Source organism: Tamandua tetradactyla, chromosome 7 (genome assembly GCF_023851605.1).
Source record: "Tamandua tetradactyla isolate mTamTet1 chromosome 7, mTamTet1.pri, whole genome shotgun sequence".
NCBI lineage: Eukaryota > Metazoa > Chordata > Mammalia > Pilosa > Myrmecophagidae > Tamandua > Tamandua tetradactyla.
In genome coordinates, this window is record NC_135333.1 from 49,794,413 (window position 1) to 49,810,870 (window position 16,458).

General features: G+C 39.0%; 1 protein-coding gene across 8 annotated transcripts in view; it reads right to left on the reverse strand.

Annotated features, from left to right (window-relative positions):
* OPTN (optineurin) overlaps positions 1-16,458 on the reverse strand; it is a 51,208-nt gene that overhangs the window by 18,457 nt on the left and 16,293 nt on the right. For all 8 annotated transcript variants that reach the window (XM_077169404.1, XM_077169410.1, XM_077169403.1 and 5 more), the window contains one exon: positions 14,912-15,046. In XM_077169404.1, the coding sequence (XP_077025519.1) occupies positions 14,912-15,046 (135 nt within the window). The remainder of the gene's footprint in view (positions 1-14,911; positions 15,047-16,458) is intronic.

Below are 16,458 nucleotides of genomic sequence, written 5' to 3' on the forward strand. Positions count from 1 at the left end.
TTTATATCCATAAAATATGGGATGCTATAATAAGGAACAAAGAACAGCAAAATCGGAAGATAAAAGTTGACCAAATCTACCAGAAAGGAGTAAAAAAGACAGAGATGGAAAAGAGGAACAAAATGTTAAGAAAACTAAAGGACTAGTCCAGAAAGGCCAATCCAAAATGATAGTAAGTTCTAGAAAGAGAGAACAGAAAAAAGTGAGGTAATAAATTAACCCTAAATTAATTTTAAATCATGAAGGGTAGGAGTTTGTAAAATGAAAGGACACCCCCCCCTCAAAAAAGCCAGGCTCACACCAAGCGTGACGTTTTGAAGTTGTATGTACCCCAGAAAAGTTCATTCTTTTAGTCCATTCCTGTGGGTGTAGACCTATTGTAGATGGCCTCTTGAATGAGGTGGGTCTTAATCCTCTTACTGGAGTCCTTTATAAGAGCATAAAAGACAGAGAGAAGGCCCCACAGAAGTTGAGAGAGATAAAAGCTAAAAGAGAGGAAACACAGAAAATAAAGAAGAAGCCACTGAAGCCAGAAGCTGAAAGCACTGAAACCCAGGAAAGAACAAAGGGACTAGCAGACGTCACCATGTGCCTGGACATATGACAGAGAAGCTGGGGATCCCCGGCAGCTGGCCTCTGGGGAGAAGGTATCATCCTGTTGATGCCATATTTGGACATTTTCATACCCTTAAAACTTGTAGGCTAATAAATCCCCAATGTTAAAAGCTAGTCCACCTCTGTTCTATTGCATTTCATCAGCTTTAGCAAACTAAAAACTAAGGAACACATGAAATACTTGGGACAAAGCAAGGAGCCTTCCAAGAGGAGGAGACAAAAAAGGTTTATCCAAAAAGATTAAGAATCAAAATTGCAATGGATTTTTCAACAGAAACACCAGAAGCTAGAATGCCTTCAAAATTCTAAGGGAAAGTTATATCCAACCTAGAATTCTGTATCTAGTCAAACCACTGGTTCAGTATAAAAGTCAATACTTGATATACAAGATCTTAAAAATATATATTTCTTTCTGAGGAAGTTACTGGAGTTGTGCTCTTATTTAAAAAAAGTAAGAATAGCTTTGGATTCTGGAAACAGGCACTCTAAACAGGAGAGCTAAAGAGGTTCTCAAGGATGATGGCAAAGGGATATCTCAAGATGACAGCAATATAACAGACTTAGGATGCAACTGGGCCAGGCTCCAGGAAGAAAGTCTTCAAGAAGAGAAACAATACTAGATTATTCACGTGTTTGCGCAGCATTGAGAGATTCACTTCCTGAAGAAAACTTTGGGGAAACTAATCAACTTTGGTTTTTTGTATGCTGTATGATGGGGTGACATTTCATTCTTTTTCCATGTGAGTATTCCGTTATTGCAGCACCATTTGTTGAAATTTTGTTGGTTTGTTTTGCTTGTTTGGGAAGTACATGGACAGGGAATTGAACCTGGGTCTCCCACATGGCAGGTGAGAATTCTACCACTGAACTACCCTTGCACCCCCCGTAATCAACTTTTAAAATGGCAATTATTTTTGCACAAAGGAAAAAATTACAACAAAGAGAAAAGTAGTCATGACATAGTATATGGCTCAGCTGCAAAGAGCATATAGAGAGGCATCTTAATGCAAATACTAAGTAATAGTTTAACCGAATTGCAATAGAATCAATTTTGGAGAAAGGAAAGGAAGAGAGGTCCAGAAGCATATGTGTCTGTGTGACACATATGCATACATGATGAAATGTGGAGGTCAAAGAGAGTTAAATACTTATTCTTCCCAATGGGAAGTCATTAGAGTATGTTTGAAATAGGAAAGAAAACTGAGGAAGTAGCAATATAAAACTGATGTATGGAGGTAAATAGCAAAAGAACACACTAAATGTGTTGAAAATTATTGTCTGGGAAGCAGAAAAAGGTAGTGTGAGAAGCTTGGTCAAGGAACTGTTGTCTTTCCATAAGAAGCTTGTAGAAAAACCAATTTTTTAAACTGTATGTGTTGATTTGGAGCTACATACCCCAGAAAATCATGTTCTTAGACTTAATCCATTCTTATCAGTGTGAACTCATTGTAAGTAGTATGTTTTGATGAGGATACTTTAGTTAAGGTGAGGCCCAACCCAGTCAGGATGGGTTTTAATCCTGTTACTGGAATCCTTTATAAACTTAAAGAAAGACAGAGAGAAAGCTACCATGGGAAGCAAGAAGTTGGAAGTTTGATGAAATCCAGAAGAGAACAGAGAGGCTGGGAGAATCCATCACGTGCACTGTCATGTGACAGAGGAGCCCCAGACCAAAGATCACCAGCGGCCAGCCCCACAACACCAGCCTTTGGGAAGAAAGTATTACCATGATTGGACTTTTTTCCTAATCTTAAAACCACAAGCTAAAATATCCCTATTGTTTACACTAATCCATTACATGGTTATTTGCTTGAGCAGCCAAAGAAACTAAAATACTATGTGAATGTAAAGCTGATTAAAAACAAACAGTGAGGTGAAAAGTAAATCAAACCACATTGGTATCTGTGGCAAACTGCCAAATCTAATCACGGGCAGGGTGGTCTCCAGCTAAGCCTGGCAGATGGGTTAAGAGCCACATGGTACAGGGCTGGAGGACAGGCCTTTTTAACCTCACTCACATCCGACATAGTTTAACTTTCTACTCCAAAATTTCACCTTGGGCTGAATTTTCTCTGCTACTTGTCGATTCTCCTGGGCCACTTTTCCTATACTCCTAGCTCCTTATTGGCTATCAGTCTGACTATGTTCAGTAAACACAAAGTACATTAGATATGAATCCTGGCAAAACAATGATGGAAGGATAAATCTATTTTCCCTTCTCTCTACAAATCACCTGATAAAATTCAGAATAAATTTTAGAGTATCTCTACCACTGGTTCCTGTGATTAATGAAAATGATAGAAGACTGACCTATTTGTTGGAAAAAGAGACATGTTAGGTCTTCGGATGTGCTTTATTATATACTATATACTGTGTAAATTGTCAGGGTGTTCACCCCTGTACTGGTTTGTTAAATGCTGTTGGAATGCAATATACCAGAAATGGAACAGCTTTAAAAAAGGACTTCAGTGATTACAAGTTTATAGTTCTAAGGTCATAAAAATATCCACACTAAGGCATCCAGGGAAATATACCTTCACTCAAGAAAGGTCAATGGGTCCAGAACACCTCTTTCAGCTGGGAAGGCATGTGGTTGGCACCTGCTAGTCCTTTGGCTTCTGGTTTCAAACAGCTTCCATGGGGGCTTTTCTTTCTACATGTCCAAACATCTCTCTTGGTGTCGGCTCTGAGTTTTCTCAAAAATGTTTCTTCTTTTAAAGGTTTCCAGTAAACGAATCAAGACAGACTTCAAATGGGTGGGCCCATACGTCATGAAGGTAATGTAATCAAAAGCTCACACCCACAATTGGGTGGGCCAATCTCCATGGAAACAATCTAATCAAAATTTCCATCCCACAATACTGAATCAGGATTAAAAGAAACATGGCTGCCCCCATAAGACTGTATCACGTTTAAAACATGTCTTTTCTGGAGTACATAATAGTTTCAAACTGGCACAACCCCCCTGTGATTTTTTTTCTTGGTTTCAGTCCTACTTTTGCTAGGAGAAAACCATCATCCTTCTATTTATGTGGAAAACAATACAGATCTGGTGACTAATCAGACTTTTCAGTTGTCAAATACTATAGCAGGCCGGCTGACCAAGCAGAAATGCACTGCTATTGAAAAGTGGACCCTTTCTAGGGAGCTGGAGGTGGGGGTGTGAAGCCACCATCTCAAAGGCCGGCCTAATTTATTAGCTCCCATTTAAAGACTCACACCTCTTAGCCTCCAGACAAAGTTGTAATTATTTTAAAAGCAGGAATTATATATACAGGCATACTTAATTTTATGGTACTTCATTTTATTGTGCAAATACCATATTTTTTTTTTTTTACAAATTGAAGGTTTCTGGCAATCCTGCATTGACCAAATCTATCAGCACCATTTTTCCAATATGCTCACTTTGTGTCTGTCACATTCTGAGGTACATATTGTTGTTGCTTTTTTTCAGCATAATGCTATTGCACACTTAATAGACCACAGTATAGTGTAAACATAATGTTTATATGCACTGGGAAACAAACAAAAAAACAGTAAAAAAAATCATGACTCACTTTATTGCAGTGGCCTAGAACTGAAACCACAGTATCTCTGAGGTATGCCTGTATCATATGAAAGATTGAGATATACAACTAGCAAATTCCTAAGTTTACATGCTTATTATTGAAGCTAATCATGCTAGTCTAAGTAACTTGACTTCTAGGAATGGTGTGCAGAATTTGAGATGTGAACATGCCTGCGAACCATAAACACATTTTGATTAACCCATGGCTATTAAGGTCTCATTCACAGCGTAACCTCTCTTTAAAAATCAGCTGTCATAAAGGTATTAAAAGTAAGAACATTTAATTATTTTCTATTTATCTGTACATTCTTACTATGAATTGGGATTTGCTAAAAAGGCAGGACAGATATTTTACCACATTACTTTACCACATTAGAACATGAGGACAATCTTCTTGAAGTCATGTCTTAACTTTCCAAGGAACAATAGTAGGCTCTCAGGTAAAAGCTTAGGATTATAGCCACTGTGCCTTCCCTTGGAAAAGGGTCAACGATCAAATAGGCCAGAGGACAAACGTTGATGGGCCTTCTAGGTTAACCTGATACTGAATAAATAACTTGTTGTGATGGTGTGAAGCTGTTATGTACCACAGAAAAGATATGTTTTATATTTTTTAACCTTTGTTCCATCTATTATTTATTTTTTATCCATAATTTTTACTCTTCTATCCATACCATAGATCAAAGGAGCATCAGACACAAGGTTTTCACAATCACATAGTTACATTGTGAAAGTATACTATTATACAATCATTTTCAAGAAACATGGCTACTGGAACACAGGTCTACAGTTTCAGGCACTTCCCTCTAGCCACTTTAATACACATTAAACTAAAAAGGGGTTATCTATATAATGCGTAAGAATATCCTCCAGGATAACCTCTTGACTCTGAAATCTCTCAGCCACTGACACTCTATTTTGTCTCATTTCTCCTCCCCTTTTTGGTTGAGGTTTCCTTAATCCCTCGATGCTGAGTTCCAGCTCATTCTAGGATTTCTGTCCCACGTTGCCACGGAAGTTTACACCCCTGAGAGTCATGTCCCATATACAGAGGGGGAGGGCAGTGAATTTGCTTGCCATGTTGGCTGAGAGAGAGAGAGGCCACATCTGAGCAACAAAAGAGGTACTCTGGGAGTGACTCAAAGGCCTAATTTTAAGTAGGCTTAGCTTATTCTTTGTGAGGATAAGTTTCATGGGAACAAACCCCAAGATTGAGGGTTTGGCCTATTGATCTGGTTGACCCCACTGCTTGAAAGAATCTCAGGAATTCTCCAAATGGGGAAGCTGAATTTCCCCCCTTTCTCCCCATTCTCCCAAGGGGACTTTGCAAATACTTCTTTATTCACTATTCAAATCACTCTGGGATTTATTGGGGCATCACACTGGACAAACCTACAAAGTCTCATGCCCTATTCAAAGTTTCATGTACTTACGGTGTTCAGTTAAACTGTCCATATAAGTTAAATTAGGAAATGCATTAGTGAAACTATAAATTTTGTACCAAATAAGCATTTGTTGCTTTAGTCTCACACAGAAGTTGAAGTTTTAAAACATGAATGACCATCTATTTTCAACACCCTGAAATATTGACATTCTTTTGTTCTTTTCATGCAAAAACATTTTTTAACTTGTACATTTAGTCACTATCATTGTACACTCTAGGCATTCTTAGATTATACCATCTCAGCTTTTATCGTCTATCTTTTCTTCTGGTTTCATATGTGCCCCAAGCCTTCCTCCCTCTATCATTCTCACATTCAGCCTCAATCAGTGTACTTATATTACTGTGCTACAATCAGGTAGCATTGTGCTATCCATTTTTCAATTTTTACAATCAGTCCTGTGGCACAATCTGTATTCTTTCAGCTCCAATTACTCAATCTCTACCCTATTTCTATCTCCTGATAACTTCTGTCCTTAACTGAAATTCTCCAAGTTCATTCATTAATGTCAGTTCATATCAGTTAGACCATACAGTATTTGTCCTTTTGTTTCTGGCTAATCTCACTCAGCATTAACGTTCTCAAGGTCCATCCACATTGTTACATGATTCATGACCTTATTCTGTCTCACAGATGTGTAATATCCCATCCTATTATGTACTACAGCTTGTTTAGCCACTCATCTGTTGATGGACACTTGGGCTGTTTCCATCAATTGGCAACTTTAAATAATGCTGCTATAAACATTGGTGTGCAAATGTCCATTGTGCCCTTGCTCTCATGTCCTCTGAATAGCTATCTAGCAATGGTATTGCTGGATCATATGGCAATTCATTACTTAGCTTCCCGACGAACCACCAAAATGTCTTCCACAGCAGTTGTACTATTTTACATCCTCACCAAGAATGGATAAGTGTGTCTCTTTCTCCACATCCTCTCCAGCACCTGTTGTTTTCTGTTTTTTTTTTTGATAATGGCCATTCTGGTGGGTGTGAGATATCTCATTGTGGTTTTGATTTGCATTTCCCTAATAGCCAGGGAAGTTTAGCGTCTTTATTTCCTCTTCTGAGAAATGTCTGTTCATGTCTTTTGCCCATTTTGTAATTGGGTTGCTTGTCTTTTTGTTGTTAAGTTGAACAATCTCTTTATATATTCTGGATACTAGACACTTATCTGATATGTTGTTTCCAAATATTATCTCCCATTGTGTCAGCTGCCTTTTTACTTTCTTGACAAAATTCTTTGATGCACAGAAGTGTTTAATTTTCAGGAGTTCCCATTTATCTATTTCCTTCTTCAATACTCACGGTTTGGGTGTAAGATCTAGGAAACCACCTCCTATTACAAGTTTATAAGACATTTCCCTACATTATCTTCTAAAAGTTTTATGGTCTTAATGTTTAGTTCTTTGAGGCATTTTGAGTTAATTTTTGTATAGGGTGTGAGAAATGGATCCTCTTTCATTCTTTTGCATGTGGACATCCAGTTCTCTAAGCACCATTTATTGGAGATACTGTTCTGTTCCAGGTGAGTTGGCTTGACTGCCTTGTCAAAGATCAATTGTCCATAGATGACAGGATGTATATCTGAACACTCTATTCTATTCCATTGGTCAGTATATCTATCTTTATGCTAGTACCAGGCTGTTTTGACCACTTTGGCTTCATAATATGTCTTAAAGTCAGGTAGTGTGAGACCTCCAACTTCATTTTTCTTTCTCAGGATATTTTTACCTATTTGGGGCACCCTGCCCTTCCAGATAAATTTGGTTATTGTTTTTCTATTTCTGGAAAGTAAGTTTCTGGGATTTTAATTGGTATTGCATTGAATTTATAAATACATTTAGGTAGAACTGACATCTTAACTGTATTTAGTCTTCCAATACATGACCATGGTATGCCCTTCCATTTATTTAGGTCTTCTGTGATTTCTTTTATCAATTTCTTACAGTTTTCTTTGTATAGGTCTTTTGTATCCTCAGTTAAATTTATTTCTAAATACTTTATTCTTTTGGTTGCAATTGTAAATGAATTTTTTTCTTGATTTCCTCCTCACATTGTTCATTCCTAGTGTACAGAAACACTACAAATTTTTAAGTGCTGAACTTCTAAGCCTGCTACTTTGCTGTACTCATTTATTAGCTCTAGTAATTTTGCTGATTTTTCGGGATTTTTGACATATAATATATCATCTGCAAACAGTGAGAGTTTTACTTCTTACTTTCCTTGTATTTCCTTTTCTTGTCTAATTGCTCTGGCTAGAACTTCCAACACAATGTTGAATAACAATGGTGACAGTGGACATCCTTGTCTTGTTTCTGATCTCAGGGGGAAAGCTTTCGGTCTTTCCCCATGGAGGATGATTATAGGTATGGGTTTTTCACATATTCCATTTATCATGTTGAGGAAGTTCCCTTCTATTTCTATCCTTTGAAGTGTTTTCAACAAGAAAGAATGGTGAATTTTGTCAAATGCCTGTTCTGCATCAATCAAGATGATCATGTGGTTTTTCTGCTTTGATTTGTTGATATTGTGTATTACATTAATTGATTTTCTCATTAATTGATTTTTCTTACCTCACCAAAAGGTCCCACCCACAATAGGTCTATGCCCACAAGAATGGATTCGTTTTAAGAACATAATCTTCAGAAAAGATTAGACTTCAAATTAGACTTCAAATTCATTACTAGTATACAGAAACACTACAGATTTTTAAGTGCTCATCTTCTAAGCCTGCTACTTTGCTGTACTCATTTATTAGCTCTAGTAATTTCTAGTAATTTTGAACCATCCTTGCATATCTGGGATAAATCCCAGATGGTCATGGTGTGTAATTCTTTTAATGCTGAATTTGATTTGCAAGAATTTTGTTGAGGATTTTTGCATCTATATTCATCAGAGAGATTGGTCTGTAATTTTCTTTTCTTGTAGTATCTTTGTCTGGCTTTTGTATGAGGGTTATGTTGGCTTCATAGAACGAGTTAGTAGCCTTCCCTTCTCTTCAATTTTTTTGAACAGTCTGAGCAGGATTGGGTACTAATTCTTTCTTGAATGTTCAGTAGAATTCACATGTAAAGCCATCTGGTTCTGGAGTTTTCTTTTTGGGGAGCTTCTTAACGACTGATTCAATTTCTTTACTTGTGATTGGTGTGTAGAGGTCATCTATTTCTTCTCAAGTCAGTGTTGGTTGTTCATGCCTTTCTAGGAAGTTATCCACTTCATCTACATTGTCAAGTTTATTAGCATAAAATTGTTCATAGTATCCTCTCATTACTTCCTTTATTTCTGCAGGGTCAGTGGTTATGTCTCCTCTTCCATTTCTGGTTTTATTTATTTGTATCCTCTCTCTTTTATTTTTGTCAACCTTGCTAAGGGTCCATCAATTTTATTGATTTTCTCGAAGAACCAACTTCTGGTTTTGTTGATTTTCTTAATTGTTTTCATGTTCTCAATTTCATTTATTTCTGCTCTCATCTTTGTTATTTCTTTCCTTTTGCTTGCTTTGGGATTAGTTTGCTGTTCTTTCTTTAGTTCTTCCAAGAAAACAATTAATTTCTTGATTTTTGCTCTTTTTTCTTTTTTTGATACAGGCATTTAAGGAACAAATTTCCCTCTTAGCAGTGCCTTTGCTGCATCCCATAAATTTTGATATGTTGTTTTCATTCTCATTTGCCTCAAGATATTTACTTATTTCTCTTGTAATCTTGTTCCTTGACCCAATGGTTGTTGAAGAGTGTGTTGTTGAGGCTCCATACATTTGTGAATTTTCTGGCCTTCTGCCTATTATTTCCCAACTTTCCTTTATGATCTGAGAAAGTGTTTTGTATGATTTCAATCTTTTTAAATTTATTGAGACTTGCTTTGCAACCCAGCATATGCTCCATCCTTGAGAATGATTCATGAGCACTTGGGAAAAAGGTGTATCCTGCTGTTCTAGTTTGCTAGCTGCTGGAATGCAATATACCAGAAACGGAATGGCTTTTAACAAGGGGAATTTAATAAGTTGCAAGTTTACAGTTCTAAGGCCTAGAAAATGTCCCTATTAAAACAAGTCTAAAGAAATGTCCAATCAAAGGCATCTAGGGAAAGATACCTTGGTTCAAGAAGGCCGATGAAGTTCAGGGTTTCTCTCTCAAGTGAGAAGGCACGTGGCGAACACAGTCAGGGCTTCTCTCTCAGCTGGAAGGGCACATGGCGAACACGGCGTCATCTGCTAGATTTCTCTCCTGTCTTCCTGTTTCATGAAGCTCCCCGGGAGGCATCTTCCTTCTTCATCTCCAAAGATCGCTGGCTGAAGGACTCTCTGCTTCGTAGTGTCACTCTCTCTGAATCTCTCTGAATCTCTCATTCTCCAAAATATTTCCTCTTTATAGGACTCCAATAAACCAATCAAGACCCACTCAAATGGGTGGAGACATGTCATCCCCTAATCCAGTTTAACAACCATTCTTAACTAAATCACATCAACCAGGGAGTTGATCTCATTACAGTTTCAAATATACAGTATTGAATAGGGATGATTCTACCTTTATGAAATGGGATTTATATTAAAGCATGGCTTTTCTTAGGGGGCATACTTCCTTTCAAACCAGCACACCTGCTATTGTGGGGTGTAATGTTCTATAAATGTCTGTTAAGTCTAGTTCATTTATTGTATTATTCAAATTCTCTGTTTCTTTACTGATCCTCTGTCTAGATGTTCTGTCCATTGATGAGAGCGGGGAATTGAAGTCTCCATCTATTATGGTAGATGTGTCTATTTCTCTTTTCAGTGTTTGCCTCATGTATTTTGAAGCACTATGGCTCAGTACATAAATATTTATGATTGTTATGTTTTCTTGTTGAATTGTTCCTTATATTAACACATAGTGTCCTTCTTTGTCTCTTCTAATTGTTTTACATTTGAAGTCTAATTTGTTAGCTATTAGTATAGCTACTCTTGCTCTTTTCTGAAGATTATGTTCTTAAAACTAATGCATTCCTGTGGGCATAGACCAATTGTGGGTGGGACCTTTTGGTGAGGTTATTTCATTTGAGGCATGCTCCAGTGGGTCTTAATCATCTTACTGGAGCCATTAATAAGAGTATGAAAGACAGAAGCTAGGAGAGACAGAAGCTAAAAGAGAGAAACACACAGAATCTCAGACAGAAAGCCACAGACGGAGCAGCCAGAGCTGAAAGCATCAAAATCCAGAAGAGAAGGACCAGGAGGTGCCACCATGTGACCGAGGAAACTAGGACTGCTGGATCACCTCTTGATGCCTTAAATTTGGACATTTTCACAGCCTCAGAACCGTAAGCTTGTAAATTAATAAATCCCCATTGTAAAATCCAGCCCATTTCTGACATTTTGCACTTCAGTCACTTTAGCAAACTAAAACAGATTTTGGTACCAGGAGTGTATGGTGCTGGATTGCAAATACCAAAGATGCTGGAATGACTTTATAAATAGGTAAGGGGAAGATTCTGGAAGAAGTGTGAGGTGCTTGATGGAAAAGGCCTAGATTGCTTTGCAGAGACTGCTGGTAGAGATATGGACACTAAAGGTATTTCCGATGATACCTTAGACAGAAATGATGTGGCACTGCCAACTGGAAAAAAGGCAACCTTTGTTTTAAAGTAGCAGAGAACTTGGCAAAATTGATTTCTGATGTTGAATATAAGGCAGAATTTAAAAGTGACGAGCTTGGATATTTAGCTGAGGAGATTTCCAAGATAAATGTGGAGGGTGCAAGGGTAGTTCAGTGGTAGAAGTCTTGCCTGCCATGTGGGAGACCCAAGTTTGATTCCCGGCTCATGTACTTCCCCCATCAAAACAAACAAACAAACAAGCAAACAAATTAAATGTGGAAAGTGTAGCCTGGTCTCCTTGCAGCTTATAGTAAAATGAGAGAGGAAAGGGATAAGCTGAGAACCTAATTCCTACATACAAAGAAATCAGAAATTGATGGTTTGGAAAATTCTGAGCTTCTGGAAAGTAAGTCCCCAGAGAATAGAACCCACTGTGAGAACTGAACATGGAACCAGTCAACCATTACAGTGCAAATCAGAGTGGAAATACAGTTACCCAGAAAGGATCTGTGGAAAATCCAACTATCTGTTGATTTGGACCCCCAAGGATTATATATGAAATAAGCAAGTTTATTGCGAGATCTCTATCAATGGAACCACTGCCAGCCTGGACTAAAAGGGACAGAAAACAGACAGATTAAAGGAAAAATGACTTCAAAGGCAGAACCATGGAAGCTGAGATCTGGCTCCAAGAAACCTGGGACCAGGAGAGTAAACCTACCCATGTACATAGAAAGGGTGAGTTTGGGTTGAACCTTACAGAGGGCAAGCCTTCAGACCCATTGTCCAGGCAGAATTTTGCTATCCCAAGGTTCTCAGATGCCTGGGGAACTAAGGGATCTTAGCTGCTCCATTACCCAGGAAGAATGCTGCCCCCCCCCCCAACCAAACCAGGCCTCAGAGGGGATGGAGCATACTCACCAGGGATTAGGGACAGTGGCCACCACCCCACTGCTCTGAGGAGGTTGAGCCTGTGTTCTGGAGATTGCTGAAAGTATGGCTCCCTCCTCATGCTTGAGGAGGATGGAGCCCAGAGCCTATCATCCCAATGCTTTTGAGATGCTAGAGCCTTCACCCTAGTTTATTGGGGAGAGCATGGTTGCTGCACAACCCTTGGAAAGGGTGGGGCTGCTACTCTATCAAGCCCCAAGGACAAGGCATCATTCTACAGATGACTCTCAGTCCTTGAAATAATAATGGAGCTTTCCCTAAAGGTTTTCAGAACTATTTGGGACCAGTGACCTCTGTTTTGTTTCCAATTTCTCCTTATGGCAATAGGAATATTTATTCTGTGACTGTCCCTCCTTTCTATATCAGAAGCAGATAATTCGTTCTAACTTTCTCAGGTACACAGCAAGAGGGGAATTTTGCCCTTAGGCAAAATTAGGATAGACCACAGCTGTAACTGATTTTGACCGAGACTTTGTATTTAATACTGAAATGATTTAAGGCTTTTAAGATACTGTGATGGAATGAATGAATTTTGCATATGGAAGGAACATGCCTTTGGGGGTCTAGAGGGTGGAGTGTGCTAGTGGGAAGCTCTTATGTAGCCCAGAAAAGATCATATTCTTAAAGCTAATTCATTCTTGAGGGTATAGACCTATTGAGGGTGGAACCTTTTGATGAGGTTATTTCAGTTGAGGCATGTTCCAGGTGGGTCTTCATCCTCTTACTAAAGCTCTTTATAAGAGCATGTTTCTGCTTGCTAAAGCTGCCAGAATTCAACCAACCAGAAACGGTTTGGCTTTTACAAGGCAGGTTTATTAGGTTACAAATTTACAGTTCTATGGCCATGAAAATGTCCAAATTAAGGCATCAACAAGAGGATACCTTCTCCAAAGAAAGGCCAATGGCATCTGGGATTTCTCTGTCACATGGGAAGGCACATGGTGATGTCTGTTGTTCCTTCTCTCCTAGGTTGGTTTCAATGGCTCTCTCTCCTCTGGAGGTTTTTTTCTGGATTTCATCTCTTACCTTTTCTGGGCTTTTACTGTCTTTATCCTGTTCACAAAGGACTCCAGTAAAGGATTAAGACCTACTGAGTAGGCTGGGTCCACTGCAATTGAAATAGCCTAACCACAAGGTCCCACCCACAATAGGTCTGCCTCTAGAAGAATGGATTAAAAGAACATAGTGTTTTCTAGGGTACATAACAGATTCAAACAGCACAGAACATGAAAGACAAAGAGAAAAGACAAAAGCTAAGAGAGAAAGAGCTAAAAGAGAGAAACACACAGAAGCTCAGAAAGAAAGTCACAGACCGAGCAGCCAGAAGATGAAAGCAATGAGAGGAGGACCAGCAGACACTACCATGTGACAGAGGAGTCCAGGATTGATAGATCACCTGTTGAAGCCTTGATTTGGGCATTTTCATGCCTCAGAACTATAAAATTGTTAAACTAATAAATCCTCACTGTTAAAAGGCAGTCCATTTTTGGTATGTGGAGGGCCAGGAGCAATTAATCAGGCCCAAGCAGGAGCAATCAATCAGGCCCAAGCAGGGAGAGTCCCCACACCAGTGGGGCGGAATGTCCCCGAGAATTAAACAATAACCAATGCTAAGAAACTGTGGGAATGGGATAGGTTTTGGCAACGGCTAATGGTATTCTTCTGCTTCTATGAACCACTTGCTTGCTAGCAACTGCAAAAAAAAACCACAGCATGATTTTAGCCTTTATAAGCACACCTTGAAAACCTCTAGGGGCTGCTCTCTGAATCCTGTTTCTTGGAGGTTTCTGAGGCAGTCGCCGACCGGCTAATAAAGACTCCAAATTGGCTTGCAGTTTTGAATTGTATGGTCTCTCTTTCGGTGCACCCCACAACATGGTATATCACATTTTAGCAATTTTAGTGAACTAAAACATTGTGTCTCATATTTTAAGAACAGATATTCCTATATTAAAAATATGAACTGTTTCAATTAGAAAGGGCTTTTTAAAGTTCTTAAACTTCAAGATTAATGAGTCCTTTATGTCTGGCTAGAGTTAATTATGTCATAGCATATTTATGATTAAATATTACAATTACCTGAACCCTAAAACTATTATAAAAACCTCCTCCATATCTTGTATCAACTTAGCACTTTGCATTTCTAAAAAGTGCACTCACAAATAGAACTTTATAGACAACAGCACCATAAGGTAATAAATTTTACCCCAGAGCCCAGCCAATATGCTCATGCTTGCAAGAGCATTTCGTGGCAGACGTACCTGTATAAAGAGGTTCCCATATTGAAAATCAAGGGGTCTGTGTGTATATAAATATATACATATGACAAAGAACTACTTTCTAACTCACTCCATGAGTCCAGCATTACTCTGCTACCAAAACCAGGCAAAGATATCACAAGAAATTAAAACTACAGACCAATATTCCTTATGAAATAACTGCAAAAATCCTCAATCAAATACTAACAAACGGAGTCTAACAATATACAAAATAAAAGAAAATAGATTGATAATTGTCAGAGGTTGGGAGGAGGGAGAGGAAATGAGTGCTGAGGGGAAAGAGGTTTCTTTCTGGGGGAGAGAATGTTCTAAAATTATATTGTGGTAAGGGGTATATTTTGGTAATGGTTTAGAATATGTGACTCTTTATACTGGAAGGTACACATTAAATAGATGAACTGAAAACTTTAAATGGGTACATGAATTACACCTCAATAAAGCTTTGGAAAAAACCCATATACACATTTCAAGCTACCTATTTCATACCTTTCTCTGGCATCCCTGAGTGCAATTTCAAGTCTCTCCACTTTCTGGTTTCCTTCTCTTAGGCAAAGCAGGAGTTGGCTCACAGTTAAATCTTCAAATTTCAAACAGTTCTTGGCACCTTCTACAGATTTGCTTCTACAGTAAGACAAAGTCACTTTCAATGTAAACGTTAAAAGGTTCTTATCAGAAAACGAAAATGGTAAAGTCTAAGAACAGAGCTGCCTGGAACTGCCACACAGGCCCTGGGACCCTGTGCACCCTCCCGTGCAAACCAGGGGAGCAGAGAACAAGAAGTGAGGCTCCAGAGAGGCCAGCAGGCACCTCCCTGCTTCCTGCCAATGGTCACTGTGTACCCAGCCAGCCCCCAGCCAATGGTCCCCCAAGGAGCCCAGTGGAGACAGCAGATCTCTGGAACTGCAGTGACCAAGCGCACAAAGCACACATGCCAGCTGTGAGCTGCTCTCTAACAGGACAGAAACCACTGAACTATCAGGTGAAGAGAACAAAAGCTTTGGTTTCAGACTGTTAGAGCTGAGAAATATGGGCACTATTGGTAGGGCAAATATTTTTCTCGATGCCAGCATCTGATTAAAGAGACATTTCAATAATCAGCCAACACAGTCATGACATCTGCTACAAGAACGAAACCCCTGAGGGCCTTCGGTGATGCTGGGAGCAGCCACCACTCAAGGTTCTGCCTCCACCCACATGTCTAAGGGACAGCCAGGCTTCAGTCCCCATTCCCAGCTCCAGAGCTCCAGCTCCAAAACTAGAAACCAATCACTGACTCCTTTGACACTTAAAACAGGGTCAAGAATCTGTTGTTTGTTACAAAAACAGTGGCATGAAAGAGGAAGTGGTTTTGTATGCAGATCTAAATGAGGAGGAAGTGGCTTGAGCATTTCAAACAGGGCTTGCTTCCTTCTCTCACTTCCAGGCAAGTTTTTTGATTTTAAAAAAGCAATTTAGGGACAAACTGAGGAATTTTTCACTAAAAAAGGAAATAACTTTCATTTATGCCAATCACCCTGTATGGTAAAAGAATATTATTTACTACTTATTTTCTCCCTAACACATGGGCTTGGGAATGTAATTGGAAAAAATATATACCATTTTCATGTTTTATAAATCCTTCTCTGTACCCAACCACAAAGTTATAGAACAAAGGTTTCAAAGGGCTATGAGGACAGGGATCCCTAAAGAGATTGTGAGATAACTGGACAAGTTATCTTATAGGGACAAATTCAGTTCCTCTACTGCCTCCCACCTCAAAGTCCCTCTCGTTACTGAAGATGCCTGTTTTCTAAGTATTAACTTGAAACAAGTAAGCCTACGACTCCACAGGGAGGATATCAGGCACTTTCAGGAAACACCCACAGGGATTCCAAGCAGCAGCAGTCTTTAGAGAAGATCTCCCAGTCATCGTGGCTTGTGGTTGGGAATGACTAGGAAAGAGAAGATGAAAACATCTCCCTTATCAAGTGGGCAGCCTGGTCCAGGCCAAACAGCACTGGCAAACAAACCAGGATCCCTAGGTCTTTCAGTTA